Source organism: Oreochromis aureus, linkage group 13 (assembly GCF_013358895.1).
Source record: "Oreochromis aureus strain Israel breed Guangdong linkage group 13, ZZ_aureus, whole genome shotgun sequence".
NCBI lineage: Eukaryota > Metazoa > Chordata > Actinopteri > Cichliformes > Cichlidae > Oreochromis > Oreochromis aureus.
In genome coordinates this window covers 18,085,744-18,101,103 of record NC_052954.1, presented here as the reverse complement: position 1 = coordinate 18,101,103, position 15,360 = coordinate 18,085,744, and the positions used below count along the sequence as shown (strand labels likewise).

General features: G+C 41.6%; 1 protein-coding gene and 1 non-coding gene across 2 annotated transcripts; both read right to left on the bottom strand.

The window, feature by feature from the left end:
* Positions 1-404: 404 nt before the first annotated feature.
* On the bottom strand, positions 405-15,000 carry ccar1 (cell division cycle and apoptosis regulator 1). Its single transcript, XM_031735159.2, has 26 exons — positions 14,926-15,000; positions 13,614-13,774; positions 13,344-13,519; positions 13,092-13,229; positions 12,560-12,592; positions 11,903-12,099; positions 11,521-11,647; positions 10,927-11,046; positions 10,075-10,267; positions 9,773-9,917; positions 9,502-9,654; positions 9,152-9,377; positions 8,410-8,523; positions 7,298-7,464; positions 6,213-6,423; positions 4,921-5,004; positions 4,644-4,832; positions 4,343-4,534; positions 4,003-4,233; positions 3,787-3,916; positions 3,579-3,667; positions 3,347-3,487; positions 3,092-3,212; positions 2,793-2,975; positions 1,489-1,694; positions 405-1,414 (listed from the first exon to the last, which is right to left on the bottom strand). The coding sequence occupies exons 2-26, from the start codon at positions 13,723-13,725 to the stop codon at positions 1,334-1,336; spliced, it is 3,759 nt and encodes a 1,252-aa protein (XP_031591019.2). The 5' UTR covers positions 13,726-13,774; positions 14,926-15,000; the 3' UTR covers positions 405-1,333.
* LOC116316646 lies at positions 8,313-8,377 on the bottom strand. The gene has a single exon (XR_004199168.1). It is a non-coding gene; the product is annotated as a small nucleolar RNA SNORD98 (small nucleolar RNA).
* Positions 15,001-15,360: the final 360 nt, after the last annotated feature.

Genomic DNA, 15,360 nt, shown 5'->3' with positions numbered 1-15,360 from the left:
TCTATCTTTTGTTGTTAGGGAACTGCAGTCAACGGGAGTACCACAGATTGTTAAAACTGCACCGCTGGTATGGATGTATTTAATTTTATGTCTTAAAAATGCTCACAAAGTTGTCTAACATGTATCTAACTAATCTACGAGTTGGACTAAACCTGGTTTAATCCTTCAAATCAATCAAAAGTTCAACCGAGTCAGTAGACTGGTGTCCAGTAGCTACAACTCTGCTGCCATCTGCTGGTCAGCAGTGTAACACTGCAACCCACACAGCAGCTGCTCTATTTAGTTTTCATCTTTTTCAGTGTGCTTTTATCTTTGTAAATAAATAACATTTTTTTCTATATAGACAAGTCAAAATACCTGCTGTGACACACAAACAGTGTGGAAAAAGAAATGCAGACACACTGTAGTGTTAAAATGGACCACTTTACTCTTGCACAAGACATCAATAGAGCGCATTTTCAATATAAAAATAAAATCACCTGCTTTGGAGCACATTTAAACGCAACTGTGCCTCTTGTTAAGAACCCAAACCAACGCAAACAATTTAGAGATGGATCTCAAGTGTTCATTCCTTCAGCAGAACACACATTCATTAAGCTTAACTTTTGGTTCATGTGTTAGTTTCCTTTAGCAGAAAACACGACAAACGCTGGTCACAGTAAAACATGAAAGTGGCAGCGCAGAAGTTGGTGGATACAGTGAGACAGAAAAAAAAAAGTCCAGGAAAGGCAGGAACCATGCATAGCCGTGTGTGGGGGAAAAAAATCCTGCAGAAACCCGTTAAACCAGCCGAAGAAAAGGACTACAAACCCAGCAGAGCTGTGAGAAATAAAAAGGGGCTGGTTAAGGAAGTGGTTCTGTCTGAAGCACAGGGGAACACTCCAACACTTCCTTCCATCCAAAATTAGCTTCTTTTAAATATTTTATGAATACTCTCGCACATAAATAGCCTCATTATTGCTCATTAGAAAAAAACCAAAAAACAAAACTCAAGTACAACTCACACACACGCCTGCATTTAAACCTACAGAGTGGCACTTCAGCGGCCTTAACAAAGCAAACGCGATGGCAAAAAGATGCTAGCAACTGAACTCACTTTGAAAATAAGCGCTTCAAAGCTTTGTCATCGTTAAAATTACTCTAAATAAGAAAAGTAACTCCTCAGAAACAGAGGAGGAGGTCAAATTATTACAAGGGAACTAATTCATTAAATTAAACGTACTTGGGAGACAACAGGTTCAAATATAACACAGTCAAATTACTCTTGTGTAGTGGATATTTACAGTTTAAGATAATCAGTACTGATTAGCTTCACTCCTTTGAAATATGTCACTTAATCATCTGCGCCGTTCGTCTGGGATGTCCGACTGTGATCAGCGGCGACTTCGCTGCCAGGCTCGTCCATGTCCTGATCCTGAAAAGGAAAAAGCAGTAAGTGAATATGAGCTCATTTCCTCCATCGAGGTAAACATTTTAAATGTGCTGCACCTTCTTCAGCACTTCCAGAACTCCTTTCACAGTGGACATCAGTGAGTTTGCTGATTTGCTCAGGATCTCGCGGTAGACTTTCTTCTCTTCCTCCACGGTCTTCAGAGTCTGCTCGGTTTGGCTCAGAGTGCTTTTCACCTCCTCCAGCTCCCTCGACAAAGATTTGTTGGCTTGCTCCAACTGAGCTTTAACCTTTGCATCTTCGTCTGCGATAAAGAATCAACACCAAGTCAGGATCACAGAGAGAGCAGGGGCAAACGCTGGTCACAGTAAAACATGAAATCGGAACTGGAAACAGCAGCGTATCCCACTGAACTCTGTAAAAACTAGCCACTTTATTAGGTACACCTGTCCAACTGCTCATTAACACAAATATCTAATCAGCCAGTCACATGTTAGCAACAAGGTCAAGATGACCTGCAGAAGTATTTCAGAAAGTGCTGATATACTGGGACTTTCACACACCAAAACAACTCCTTACAACCAAGGAATGTAACCTAACATTAGCAAGGTGTACCTAATAAAACGTCCAATCATCGTAACTATACACTACATTTAACTGCCTCTCAAGTTAGTCCACCAGCACCAGCACAGACCTTTGTCACCAAAGGTCTGTGCTGTCAGTTTGTGATTAACAAACGATTGTTATACAATATGTGCACAGCTGGTCAGTAACCTCTCTTAATGTTTTATGAATGCCTGTGTTTTAGTATTTCTTCCGTGTCAGTGTAATCATGAGCATCCATGTGGCGGTATCCTCACAACAGCAAAGAAACAGCTCAGTCGTGGACATTGTGGACTGGCAGTAAACATCAGCGTCTATAAATGCCAACATCAAACATTCACAAACATGTGGTAAGGGCAGTAGGACGACTCTTCTCCTGTAGGTTAATAATATGTTACATATTCTCTAACTTGTTTACACTCCTGCACATATACCGTAGTGAAGCCATGTAAATCTGTCTGTTCTCTGCTAGGATAACAAGGTTCAGTCCTACAACCGCCTTCCTTTTCTTTGAAGACTCTGTGTTTGTGTTTATGTTACAGTCAAACTTTTAACGAATTTCCACAGTTTCCATTTTGAATTTACAATAAACTCAGTTTTGCAGACTCCTCTTTGCCATCCAACATACAATGTGCCAGTTCACGTTTCACCAGACATCACAGAAGGAGGGTCCGGAGAATGAAGTGAGACTGAGCTTCTCTGTAGCAACGCTCAAATTGAGCCAGATCATTGTCCCGGGGGACTACTGACACAGAGTGTAGCTTGCAGTTTAGGACATATAATGCAATCCAAAACGTACCCATTTTAGCATCCTGCAACATAAGCTTCTGCTCTATTTCCTCTCTCGCCTTCTCACTCTTCTCTAGCTTCTGCATCATGCTGCCGATGTCAACCATAGCTCCGTTATACACGATCAGGTTACCAGACTCGCTGGCCTCTGACTGAGCACGAGTTTTAGAAGCAGGAAGCAGTCCTCGGTTACCTTAAGGAAGGAAATGTGATAAAAATAAAGTCATTTGGCATCTGTCGCTCCATCCTGCTTAAATGAAACTTATGGAAAATTAAAGGAAACACTAATAGAAATATCTTCAGGCTTACCTGTGAGATTTTCAATCTGGGCTTCATTGAAAGAAGGAATGGGTTCATCTTTTCCCCTGTCTGTCAGTTTTCGGTAGTAACACGATTCTCTGACGACAGGTTTGTTCAAAAGCTTCTTTATCTGAAAACAGAAATCAACAAGACGGATTTACTGAGCTGTAAGGCTGACGGTACGTGTCTTAAAGCAAAGTGAAAAAGAACATCTAACAGGGTAAGAATCAGAGAACCAGAAAGACCATGTGCTTGTGTTTTCACCTGAGCACGAGAGAGATGCAGTCCCAGTGTGTACAAGATCTCCTCCAGGTCTCTCTCAAGTAAATAGCCACAGTGGCTCTGATCGAAGTAGACAAACGCCATCAGCAACTCCCTGTTGTGTGTGATCATCTGCTTCCTCTCCTAGTGTAACGACAAACACATTCATTAAAAAAACAACTTTCTGGACAACATCTATACCTCACCAATGTGTCCATAACAACATACAGCCAACCTTATCTTTGGAGGACCTCTCTTTCGATGATTTTCGGTCATCTTTGCGGTCTTTTCTGTCTCTGTCAGTGGAGTCGTCATCATCTTTGTCTAATAAACAATCAGAAATATTATTTCTTAAAACCATTTTGTGTCTTTGTGAAAAGAAAATATCCCAAATAGTACACAGTTCCAAATCATTCATTTAAATAAGAAGAAGAGTGCAGTACCATCATCCTCATCATCATCTGCATCTTCAGCCTCCATGGGATCATATTCTTCAGCATTGGCTGTGCTGCCATCATCTTCATTCTCCTCCTCATCTCGAGACTCCTCCTTTTTCACCGTCTTTTCTTCAGACTGATTAAAAAAAAAAAGTTACACAATGACATAAAACCTCACATTTATCAGACAAACAGAGTGAAAACCTGAAAGGCTGCAGAAACCTTTTTCTTCTCTTCCTCATCTTCTTTGGTCTTCTTTGCTGTCGGTTCTTCATTCTCTTCTTCTTTCTCCTTCTTCATTTCACGCTTTTCAGCCTCTTTCTTTTCTGCCTCTTTTTTGGCTTTCTTCTCCTTCTTCTCGTCCTTGGTAGGAAGCGCAGCAAGGGCTTTATATATGCGGTAACCAAAATCTCTCTGCAGCATCTCATTAAAAAGCTCAGCAAACAGAGAAACCTGTACAGAAAGAAGACAGTATATTAAAAACCTGTAAGAAAGCAATCAGTCACACTTCATGTGTGTGTTTGCAGGTCTTTGTAACAAACCCCAGAGCATTAATTCTCACCTCAAATGAGTGCTCCTTGTTGTCTTCTAGTCTGTAGTCCAGGAGCACACTCAGGGACATGACACTGCAGTCAAATTTGCCGTTCTTGGCTGCCCAGTTCGGGTATACAAGGATGGTAGGCTCATCAGGAAGGATGTAGCGCCTTTCTCTCCGCTGGCGCTCAAGCTCCTCCTGCCTCTTCTTTTCCTCCTCCTGGCAAACAAAAGTATCCATGAGGTGGAATTTAAAGTTAACCTTAATTACAGAAAAGATTTTCTTATATACAGAAGGCTTAACAAGAAAGGATGACATTTATCTGTACCTCTCTGTCATCCTCAGTGCGTGTTGGCTCCTCTTCCTCCACATCCTTGGTCTCTACTTTCTCGGGCTCCTTGGACTCCTCCACCTGCTCCTCCACCTTTAGCTGTTTGGTGAGGCGAGCAATCAGCTGTGACTTTAACCCCTTAGAGCTTAGAGAGCGACAATCGAGCTCCTTGCGCAGGTCATTTACCTACAAGTGGAGAAAACAGACATGAAAAAGCAAGTTGAACATTTGGCTTGTCCTGGTCTCTACTCATACCTGCACCAGCTTTACGCACCTTCATTGACTTCGGGTCAAGTTTAGCCCAGTGAGTGGGAGTACTAACGTCCTTCGAATCATCGTCATCCTTCTCCTCTTCCTCCTTGACAAGAAATCATTAAGATAGAGACAGGCAGAGGGAGAGAAAGAGGTGGGATAACAAACAGTCAGCATAGCACTCATGGTCCTAGTGAGCTTTAAAGTTGATCCGTGCAAGAAGCAAGGCCTCATTTGTCTTTCATTCTCTTGTCCTAGTGAGCTCTCGACTGTGTTTAAGTCCACTGCTACTGAAGCGTACACAGGGAAGCTCTCTAGCTCTTATAAAAAATAAATTAAATTAAATAAATAAAAAAAACAACAGAAATGCTCCCCCCCAGCTGCCAATCAATCAATCTGTGGAACACAAAAAAGGTAAAAATCAATGAGAGGTGTGTCCAAAAGGTGTGTAGGTACATCAGGTGAATGAAGCTGGCCTCCAAACGGAGTGAGGATAGGGTGGCCCTACCATGCTCTATGACTGGGGTATTGCCATTTATGGGTTTTATACACCTACGTCAGATAGGAGCCATGTGTCCTTCTGTCCAACCAACTGCCCTGGAAAAACCAAATTCTACATATAGTCCAAATGAAAGTGTAGAATCCAACAACAAGAACAGACAAGAAGCAGGACTTGGGGGAGGTTCTCTTTTCGAAGTCAGACGATATCAAATTGATGTGAAAAATCATATAGAAATACACATTTTTCTACAACAAACACATTATGTGAGCGCAACTGACTCCACAGATTCCAGTACGTTTGCAAATGATGGGTCCCAGTGTTAAAAATTGATCACTGGTTCAAATTTAGACTCATTCTCAATCAATCTGCAAGCAGATACCTTTTTATAATAATGCAAAACAAATGCCAACATTAACATAAATTACTGAACCAGATTAGCACCCAGTTTCGTGGTGTTTAAGCAACTGGAAGCTGTTTTACCATTTGCGACAGGGGCCTACACAACACAACCTAGTCTCACTGCTTCCACTGTGTGTGTCTGCTGGATGTGAGGGAAGGTGGGAGTGCTGATGGAGGAATGGAGGAGTTGGAGCAGAGGAAAAGGGGACAGGTGGAGGAATAAACAGAAGAAGCCTAGGTGAGGTTTGGTGGAGCAGTAATATGCCTGGGTTCGTATCTGTGTGCGTGCAAGGTGAGGTGTGCTTCGTGTTTTGTGTGTATCTGGGTTTTTTTGTTTTTTGTTTGTTTTTTGTAAGTCCTGTGCCTTCCTGTGAGAAGCGGAAATGAGAAGAGAGGGATTAGCGGTTCAGTGCCTGTTCTCCATCCGCCTCCTTTCGCTCGGCCGACAGCTTCTCAGCCAGCTGCTCCCGGAGTCGCCGTGACAGCACCTCCCACTCTGAGCGGGTAGGAAGACAATGCCAAACATCCGGAAGAAACAAAACCACTGTCTCCACATGAGCAGGGACTGTCCGCCCCTTGTGTGTCTCCTCTGGCCGATGATAGCGAATCTCTGCAAAACGATACCTGTCGCAAAGGAAGAAGGTGCATTGGAAAGAAACATTCTGGTCAGGGCACAGTATAAAAGGCAAGCCTTGCTATTGGGCGAGCCTTCTACAGCTACTCCCTCCCATCAGGTCACTCAATGATCGTAGAGGTCATTACAGTGACCCTTCTCCCACACAACACACAGCATAGACAAATGGACCCAGTCTGCAGCTCTCCAACTGTTGGCACAGGTTACGGCAGCCATTTTGAAAAAGTTGACAGACAATCACAGGAAAATAAAAAATAAAAAAAAATTAATAATCACACCCCCAAATTCATCCCCATTATAGCTTCAGCCAATTATGGATGAGTACTCTGCATTTGCCCTAGGATGCACTTGACGTACTACATTAGGGTTGTGTGAAGAGAGACAGAATCAACAGGACAGTGAAAGCCAGTTAAATATATAAGATATTTAACAGAGAGAATAGAAAAAGAAAAGAAAAACAAAAAGTAATGGCAGTGTCTTCTGGTCCAGGCTACTGCTTCCAGCCACCAAGTCCATGCGTTTGGTTTTTCATCACAATGAAATGTGTGTATATGAATAAGAGTGTGTGACAGAAAGAGAGAGCCAAGACTACAACACACAAAAGGCCAAAAAAACCAACATTACACAACACAAAAAATTATAATAATAAATAATAGATTGCAAATTAACAGCACAATAATCATTAATATAACAAAAATTAAAACAAAACAGAACACCCCACTCTACATGTCCAGGAAAGATTTAGTATCGAGGTAGCATAAAGATGCAGTACATTACAGATAATTTAGGATTTTAGTTACAAAGTTAAGAATTATAACACAACCAGTGAGAACAATAAATACTGATGAGAGTAGCGGAGCTTACCACTGAGTGCACAGACTAAGGTCTATGCCTGTGAGGGCCTTGCAACAGCGTATCGCTGTCTTAATAAGGACTGATGGATCCTTCTCTGGGTCCGCTCCATCCAGAGATGGAGACCAGTGACCACCAATGGCCATGGCCTCATCTTTACCTCTCATGCCCACCAAAAACTGAAGGAGAAAAAGACAGGTGCAAAGGAGAGCCACAGAGTACAGGTTAGATGGAAATGGGGAATGGGAATATGGGAAACAAGGGTGCAGAGAGTGAAAAGAGCAAAGAGAATAGAGACAAAGTCAGAAAAGCATCAGCAGTATGTGCAAATAATCACACATCTAATAAATTTGTGCAATATTCTCATTTTCTGACCTTTCCTCTTGCAGACACAGAGGATGCTTCAAACATAACACAGAAATATAAATGCCAGAATTAATTGCCCCTGCAGGTCGCCCCCTTTCTCTCACACACGCACACGCACACACACACACACGCACACACACACCTCTGCAAATCTAAAGACATAAGAAGATGCAACCCCCGTTTTACAGCATCATAGCTTGAATTTGTCATTCATACAGTGAGCGACATTCAGGTTAGGACTGCTCTATTAATCTTTTAATATTACTGGCCCACAATAGCAACTATGTTATCAGATGCAAACCCAACAAGCTGTCAGTGTCACTGTTCTGCAGAGATGGCGGCCGGTGTGCATGACTGCAGTTCTACAAGCTTTGTAGGAATTCTGATGCTGATGATCCCCCCCCAAAAAATGTAGCTACCAGTGTAATTTTCCCACTGAAGCAGCCTGTTGGTTCTTGGTGGCACACTGAAATGCCATCAAGGCAGACTTGGAGCAGGAAAAGAAACTTACTGTCAACTCTATTTGTCACTGCAAAGTGAGCTCTGACAATAAAAATCTCTCTCTGATCTTACTGTTGTTTGTACTATACAGCATTAGAAATAGCTTTCAAGGAAAGGTGAAAAAAATAACACACCATAGGTAAATTAACACAAGGGAGCCGACATCAGTTTAGAGTTTTCCACACTGAGTATTCAGCAATGGAATAGGATTACTACATCATTGTCAGCTCCTGTGCATTCTAAAGGGTTTGACATACCTTAATCAGTCTAGCAGGATGCTGGAAGGAGTCTCTGACTTCCTGTGGGTCCTCTGCCAGAGCACAGGACTTATGATAGAGCTCCTCTATACTGGGGTTAGCCAGCAGCATCACCTGAAAAATGGAAGAGGCCACATTAAAGTTATAATCCTTACTATGTTATTCAAGTCAAATGCCATGTTTTACACAATATATGGTCTGCATTCCCTCTGTATAAAATGTCAGAGTTCAGTCAGTAATTATGCCTCTTCATCACTGCTTTGTCTCACTAACGCGTTCCTATGACAATACACGTCTTCATTGGGAGGCTCTTATGATGGCAGCTGTTACTATTCACACTCTTTACACTGTGTCAGAGGGATACAAAGATAATACAAGTACAAACATAACATTTCCTACTATAGAGGGTTAACAGTCACAGTAAAGGATTAGTTGAAAAGCTGTGGGTGATGGCTTGCACACCTCTAACTGCCATGTAACATTCCCAGCTTTACCATAATGAATGGTATATGAAGCCTTTTTGGCTGTAGGTTTATATACCTCTGTAAGCACAGCTCAAACATGACAACTATATACAATCCTATCATTTTCTGATTTACTTTTATTTTAATGCTGCAGTGCTATGATAGACACACTGCAGTTAAAGCTGATTACTTTTAAGTTTATTATTTGAAAGAGCTGTGTGAAAAAAAATTTAATATTACTTCTAATGGTGCAACTTATTTAGCACTGGCAGTCATACCTTAGCACTGTAGGTGTGGTTGGCGTCAGGAGGGTCCAGCACAGCCGTGTTCTTGACTAGAGGATCCACCTCTTTGTGCAAAATGTGGAAGTTACAAGCGTTACTAAATTGGAAGGGTCGCGTAAAAGGGAAGGCATCCACCCAGGTGAAGACAGCATCAAAGAAGTCGCTGGGAATATAGAGGCTCTGGTAGCGCCTCCTCAGCTCCATCATGTCACAGCTCGAGCTGCAGAACACAAGGAGGACTCTCAGATTTCAAACTGGGGCGCCACATCCTGCTGTACAGTATTATACTAAAGTGTGGCATATCTATGATGATGTGTTTTTAACAAAGGAAATAATATACATACCCATCTAAGCTGAACTTGGAAAACTGGACAGTGTAGCGAGGTACAACTCTGCGAGGCCGTCTTGGGGAGCGGTCACGTCGCGGTGAACGGTCTCTGGAGCGTTTGCGTGTGGGTGACCGTTCTCTTGATCGCCTGCGCTCACGGTCTCTGTCTCTGTTAAAGAATCAATTTTTAAAAAACGTAATGACTCATGACTTCTAATGAACAGGAGGATGAAATGGATGTGAAACAGGTGTATGATGTAGTAATTATATGGTAACTGCCATCTCACCTGCGTTCTTCTTTAGTTCTGAGGATGAGCTCAGGGCCTCGATCACTGCGAGTGGGGAAACGAGGCGGCGGCTCAATTCTTCGGACAGGCTGCGGCTGTGCCATCATTCTCACTGGAGGCTGGAGGAGACCCCCGGGAAACACTTCTAGCAATGACGAGAATAATGCACTTGCTTACTACACATACTATTCTGTGTTCAAACGTTGTACCAAAACAGCAGCAAAAATAACACTCATCATTACTAGTTGTTCAGAGTGCTTTACAAGCAAACGCTAGATAAATGCCACTGACAAGTACTGTACCTTTGGGCGGAGGCTGTGGCAGCAGAGGCTGAGGAGGGTTTTGGAGAAGAGGGGCAAGAGAAGCAGCAGACAGCTGTGCCTGCAGAAGAGACGGAGGGGGAGCCTGGGCTGGAACACTGAATGTGGTCGGGGGAGGTAGTGACTGCAGCATGGTGGGGGCTGCCTTCATCATGCTGGAAGCTTGAGGCTGGTTCTGGATAAAAAGTAACAAAGGAAAAATGGAGGTTAATAAATCTTTAAATGCAGACCTGAAACAATCAATAACATGCCAGCTGTGCAACAATTATGATCTTGGAAGAAAGAAGATCGAAGAAGGTCTGAATATGTTTAAATGAAAGACTTGTAGAAATCTCAACAGGGGTTTCCTCAAAGGTTGTCCTAATCAAAGGAAAGCTGATGTGCAGCTTTGATCTCACAGAGTTATTTCAGTTAACCTGCCAAAAGTAGTACGGCAGGTTCTGACTTGTTAAAAGCAAAAACCTTTTGATAAGAAAAATACTACGAGGCCCCGTTTACTAACAAAACATGTCAGTTTAAGAGATATCTCTGATGTACAGCTTTATACTGTCAGAAAATCATAATGCTTTCTCACTTTAAAAGACAATGATTAATATAATAATATTTGTCATCAAGAAGCGTATTTGTAAAGACGTTTAATATACTTAGTGAGCAGCCAGGTTTGGCATTTTGCTCACCACTTTCAAAGTAAAAAATAGAGCTGAGACTAAATCTGGGCTCATGAAGGTGGAGTAGGAGAAAAACAAATCCACAATAAAAAAAGGAAAACAAAAATGAAAAAACAAGCCGAGAGAAGGAACACAAAAAGTCTGTGATTCACATCTAGGGGGTTACATTTTGTCTGTTGTCCGCAGCGGAGTGCATGTCCGAGTAGCGCAGCTGCATCCCTGGCTCATTGTAAAGGCTGCCGAGTTGTGGGGAAGCTTGAGGTAAAGGCTGAGGCTGCTGCTGATGCTAGGAGGGATTGAAAACACAACAGTTAAAAAAAGAAAGAACAGGACTAAGATTTTTTTTGAAAAGGACAAATAAAATAAATAAACAGTTATAGCAAGACCCTAGAAAGTCTGAGCACATTTTCTATAGTTGGAAAAAAGTAACCCCACCAGTTTCAGATGAGAACATGTTTGCTGAGAACATGATTTTTATTACAGTAAATAAGAACTTAAACACTAAAACCAGTAAAGTTTGTGTGCTTAACTTTATAATGAACACCATGAAAACACTGGTGCTGATAAAATTGTGATTATAATATCAAAAAAGCAAAGTTCCTCATTCTGAGAATCGGGGACTGTATAAATACCTCTACATTTGAAATGCAATGTGTTTGTGAAACTCCTTAAATCAAAGCTGAAAGTACGCATTTCAATACAATACAAAGCCACAAACTGTAATGCTGTGCTCCAAAATGCAACCTTTGAATATTCTCACCGACTGATTTGCTAGTTGAGGTAAAGTCTGGATGCGCTGGGCGTTCCACTTGAACGGCATATTCGGGTTGTACACAGCTTCCACTAGGACCCTGTCACCCACCTGGGGAGTCTTCCCCTTCACAGCACTATGAAATACAAATATATACAAAAACACATAAGAAAATCTGTTTGTAATGCTGCATCATTTTCAGATTCACAGAAGCAAACTTGTAGCTCTTTAAGTTATGGGTGATTAATAAGGTCCACTGCAGGTTAACAATGGTGCAAGAAAAGGGATTGTATGTGCAATTTATACAATGAAAAACTTCTAATGAAAGTGTTAATTTTATTAAACCACCAAGTGACAGAATATGAGCGATGTTAGGACCACCCTTTTTCACCTTAACTGAAAGAAGACATCTTCATCTACAAAGCCAAACGTGTCATGCAGCTTATTGACGACACCGGTGAAGACTCGCTGCTTCTGAGGCTGCGTCTGCTGTTGGTGGCTTGAACGTGGTGTGGGATAAGACACAGTAATTTGGGCTGTCTGCTGTGGGTTAGACAGGCTCAGGCTCGTGGGCAGGGCGACAGGGGGCTGAGGGTTTGGAAAAGAAAGAAGAATCAAAACACTACAATCACACTTTAGTGGTATATCTAAAAACTACCATGATCTCAAGGGAGATCGCTTGATAGCTAACTTTGCTATTTCTCCTCTATATGCATTAAACACAAAGCTTTAAGAAGAAGAACCTAAAAAATAATAAGGAAATCTGCGTCGATATGGTCATCTACAAAAGAATTCAACCTAAATGATAGTTTGATTATTCAAATGCTCTGTGCAAACGTCCACAAAAAAACTGTAGTACTTGAAAAAGTGTGACAGTATGAGAGCAGACAGGGTGCAGCTGCTGCACCTCGTCTGCAGCAGCTGCCCTTGTCTGTGTCCACAACCAAGCAGAATTGCCAGCTAATATGTAAACAGATAGGACAGATAGGACAGATCTCGATGTCTATGTAGGGCTTGAGTTTGTGGTATGTTTTTGTAAACACATTACCTGAGAAATGAGTGCCTGCTGAGGCTGTGGAAGCTGAAGTAAGAAGAGAAAAAAGGTGAACTTTTTGTTGAAATGAAACAACATATTTACACCCAAATCAAAGACACATTTTGTGCTGTCATAACGCACCCAACAGCTGTTCACTAACAGATTCTTACAACATAAATAATACGTAAGATGTAAACATGCTGTGCAGCCGTATCAAATTACAATTAGCTTATTTACATATTTACATTACATTGTCTTGGGAGAAAATTGAAAAATGACTAAAAAAAATAGCAGAAATGGATTTTATGTTAATTTTGAAGATTTCAAAATGATCTTACAAAACTTTAAGATTTAGCCAACTTATGGTCAGTTTCGAAACAACCCTTCTGTCTACTGTAACACATCATAGGGTGATGATATATAAAACAATCAGCGAAATCTAAATTTAAAGCAAAATGTCAATAAGATTCTAAACTAAAAAGGATATTTTCCAAGGTAAGGAAATAAGGTGTGACACAAAGAAAAGTAAAGGCCGGTGAGATACCTGATGAGGTACATTGTACAGCTGCTGCTGGGGGGGTTGTTGGGGAGGTTGCTGCTGTTGTTGCTGCTGCTGCTGCTGCTGCTGTTGTTGCTGCTGCTGTTGTTGTTGATACTGCTGAAGCGCTGTATTGATTTGAGACTATGGACATTTAAAAAAAACAAAAGGGGGGCAGTAGCAAAGAGCGTCAAATGTGACCAGGGAAAAGACACACAGATGTCTTACTATACTTAGCATTACTCTGTTGTGACTGACCTGCTGTAATGCTGCTGCAGCGGCTGCTGCAGCTTGCTGTTGCAAAGCAGCAGTTTGCTGAGAGAGCTGATAGTTTGCAGCAGACTGGTTGCTGAGAGAGGCTGCAGCCAAGGCTGACTGCTGAGAGTAAACAGCAGGAGATGCTCCCAGAAGAGATGGCTGCTGCACTCCGAGAGCTGTGGGGGGTGTGGGGTATAATGTGAAATGTGAGTGTAATTGCACCGACGGGTAAAGTGGTAATGACATTTGATCTGATTGCGCTATACTCACAGTGCAGGCTGTTGAGGTCCAGAGACTGTCCTGTGTGGCCTGGCTGGGACACTGCTGTGGCAGCAAACTGAGTCGCCCACGGCGGATTTTTCTGTCCCCCGAACTGGGCCATGACTCATTCAGAATAAGGGCAGCCTTTTTTCTCCAGGCCAATGCTGTCACTATAAACATAAACCAAAAGTCAAGAGAATTAGTAGCAATTTGATCACACAGTCACGACTCTAGAGGTAAAACTTGAACTTGCTTGAATGCCAGCAGCTACTCTTTAAGTACCTATCGGGGTACCAGCGTGTGTTTGTGTGTGACACACTGCGTGTGCAAGAGTAGATGTTACTTGTGGTGGATGTATAACAGTCAAAAGCCTGCATGAATATCAAGCAGGGAGTCTGGCCTGGCTTTAACTTATGTCACCATTTACTTTGCAAAGCGTGTTACACATAACAAGGACAAAGCAAGGGTGCACAGAACAACAAATGAAGACTAAAACCACGTCCGGTGAAGCATTTCAACTCTGATAGGCCAAATGTTTCCCTTCTATATATATTTTTTAAAAAAAAACTGACATCTGTCTACAGATAAGACATTTATCACTCACAGCTCATGGTGATGATGTTGAAGCTGAGTGCACTTGCCAAAATAATCTTCACATATGGAGTATACTCTTTCTATGATGGTAACACGAGGGAATCCAAAAGGAAAACTATACTAATTATTTAATGAGGGGAGAAAAACGTGTTCTCATAGTTATCTCTAGGACTCTTCAGATTAGCATATGCTGACACAGCAACTAAAACGGGCTCAAAGGCTGTCCAGCTAACGTTAGCTACTCACTGAGAGTATGCTAGCGTGAGCAGCTAGGCTACTTAACGTTTACGTTCGTCTAGTGAGCTAATGTTGTTATTGTTGAAGGTAACAACAAGCTGACTCAAGCTTTTGTAGCTACGTTAATTTTGCTTGGGCAGTACCTTTCAAAAGTCCCCAGTTTGACTACAAATATATTAAAATGCAGCATGGCTACTGTACGACAGATACGGTAGCAACACATATAGAGCTAACACGTAGCATTTTCGCATCGTTAGCTTTGTTGCCAGATTAGCCTCGTGCTAGATTTGTTGTCGAAAGCGAGGCCCGAATTAAGCTCACTGGCTCTTGCAGTGAATAACCAGTGTTTTAAAAGCATAGTAATACACAGCGTAATGATGGCAGGCTCTCTCTTGCATGCAATTTAAGAGTGCACGTTACATTTACATTAAATATTTATAATTATTTAGGTAATAAAGATTTTCATTAAAACACTGTCAACAGTGCTTACCGTTGTCTCCCTGCACCGGTCTATTACGGATAGAGAACGCGCATGCGCAGAATGGAAACCCCGATCCGTGCTCCACATCCAGCAAACGGTAGAGAGAGTAGTTCAAATATTTACTTGTAATCGTGTGCATATGGTGGTGGTAATTCCAGCACTTCCTTACTTCATGTAGGAATATAAAGAAGAACAATAGTCTGTTACTACTGATTTTAAAGGTTAGGACATGCTTAGGCTAAAATTAAAATGTAATATCTAGGCTAATTAAGATAATCCAGCTATTAGGCTACCTAATTTTTTATTTTTATTTTTATTTTTTTACAGCCGGTAAAAATGTAGAAGTTGTTAAACACAGCAAAAAATATAACGAACTGCTTATACAGGTATCATTATATATTATATTTCACACCATCACACCAACCCATGCTCTTTTCCTCTAGC

Coding starts and splice junctions, on each gene's coding strand:
- ccar1 (XM_031735159.2), bottom strand. CDS start 13,725: ATGGCCCAGTTCGGGGGACAGAAAAATCCGCCGTGGGCGACTCAGTTT. Junction 11,047..11,520: donor CTCAACTAGCAAATCAGTCG/GTGAGAATATTC, acceptor AATCCCTCCTAG/CATCAGCAGCAGCCTCAGCC. Junction 3,668..3,786: donor AGATGATGATGAGGATGATG/GTACTGCACTCT, acceptor ATTGTTTATTAG/ACAAAGATGATGACGACTCC.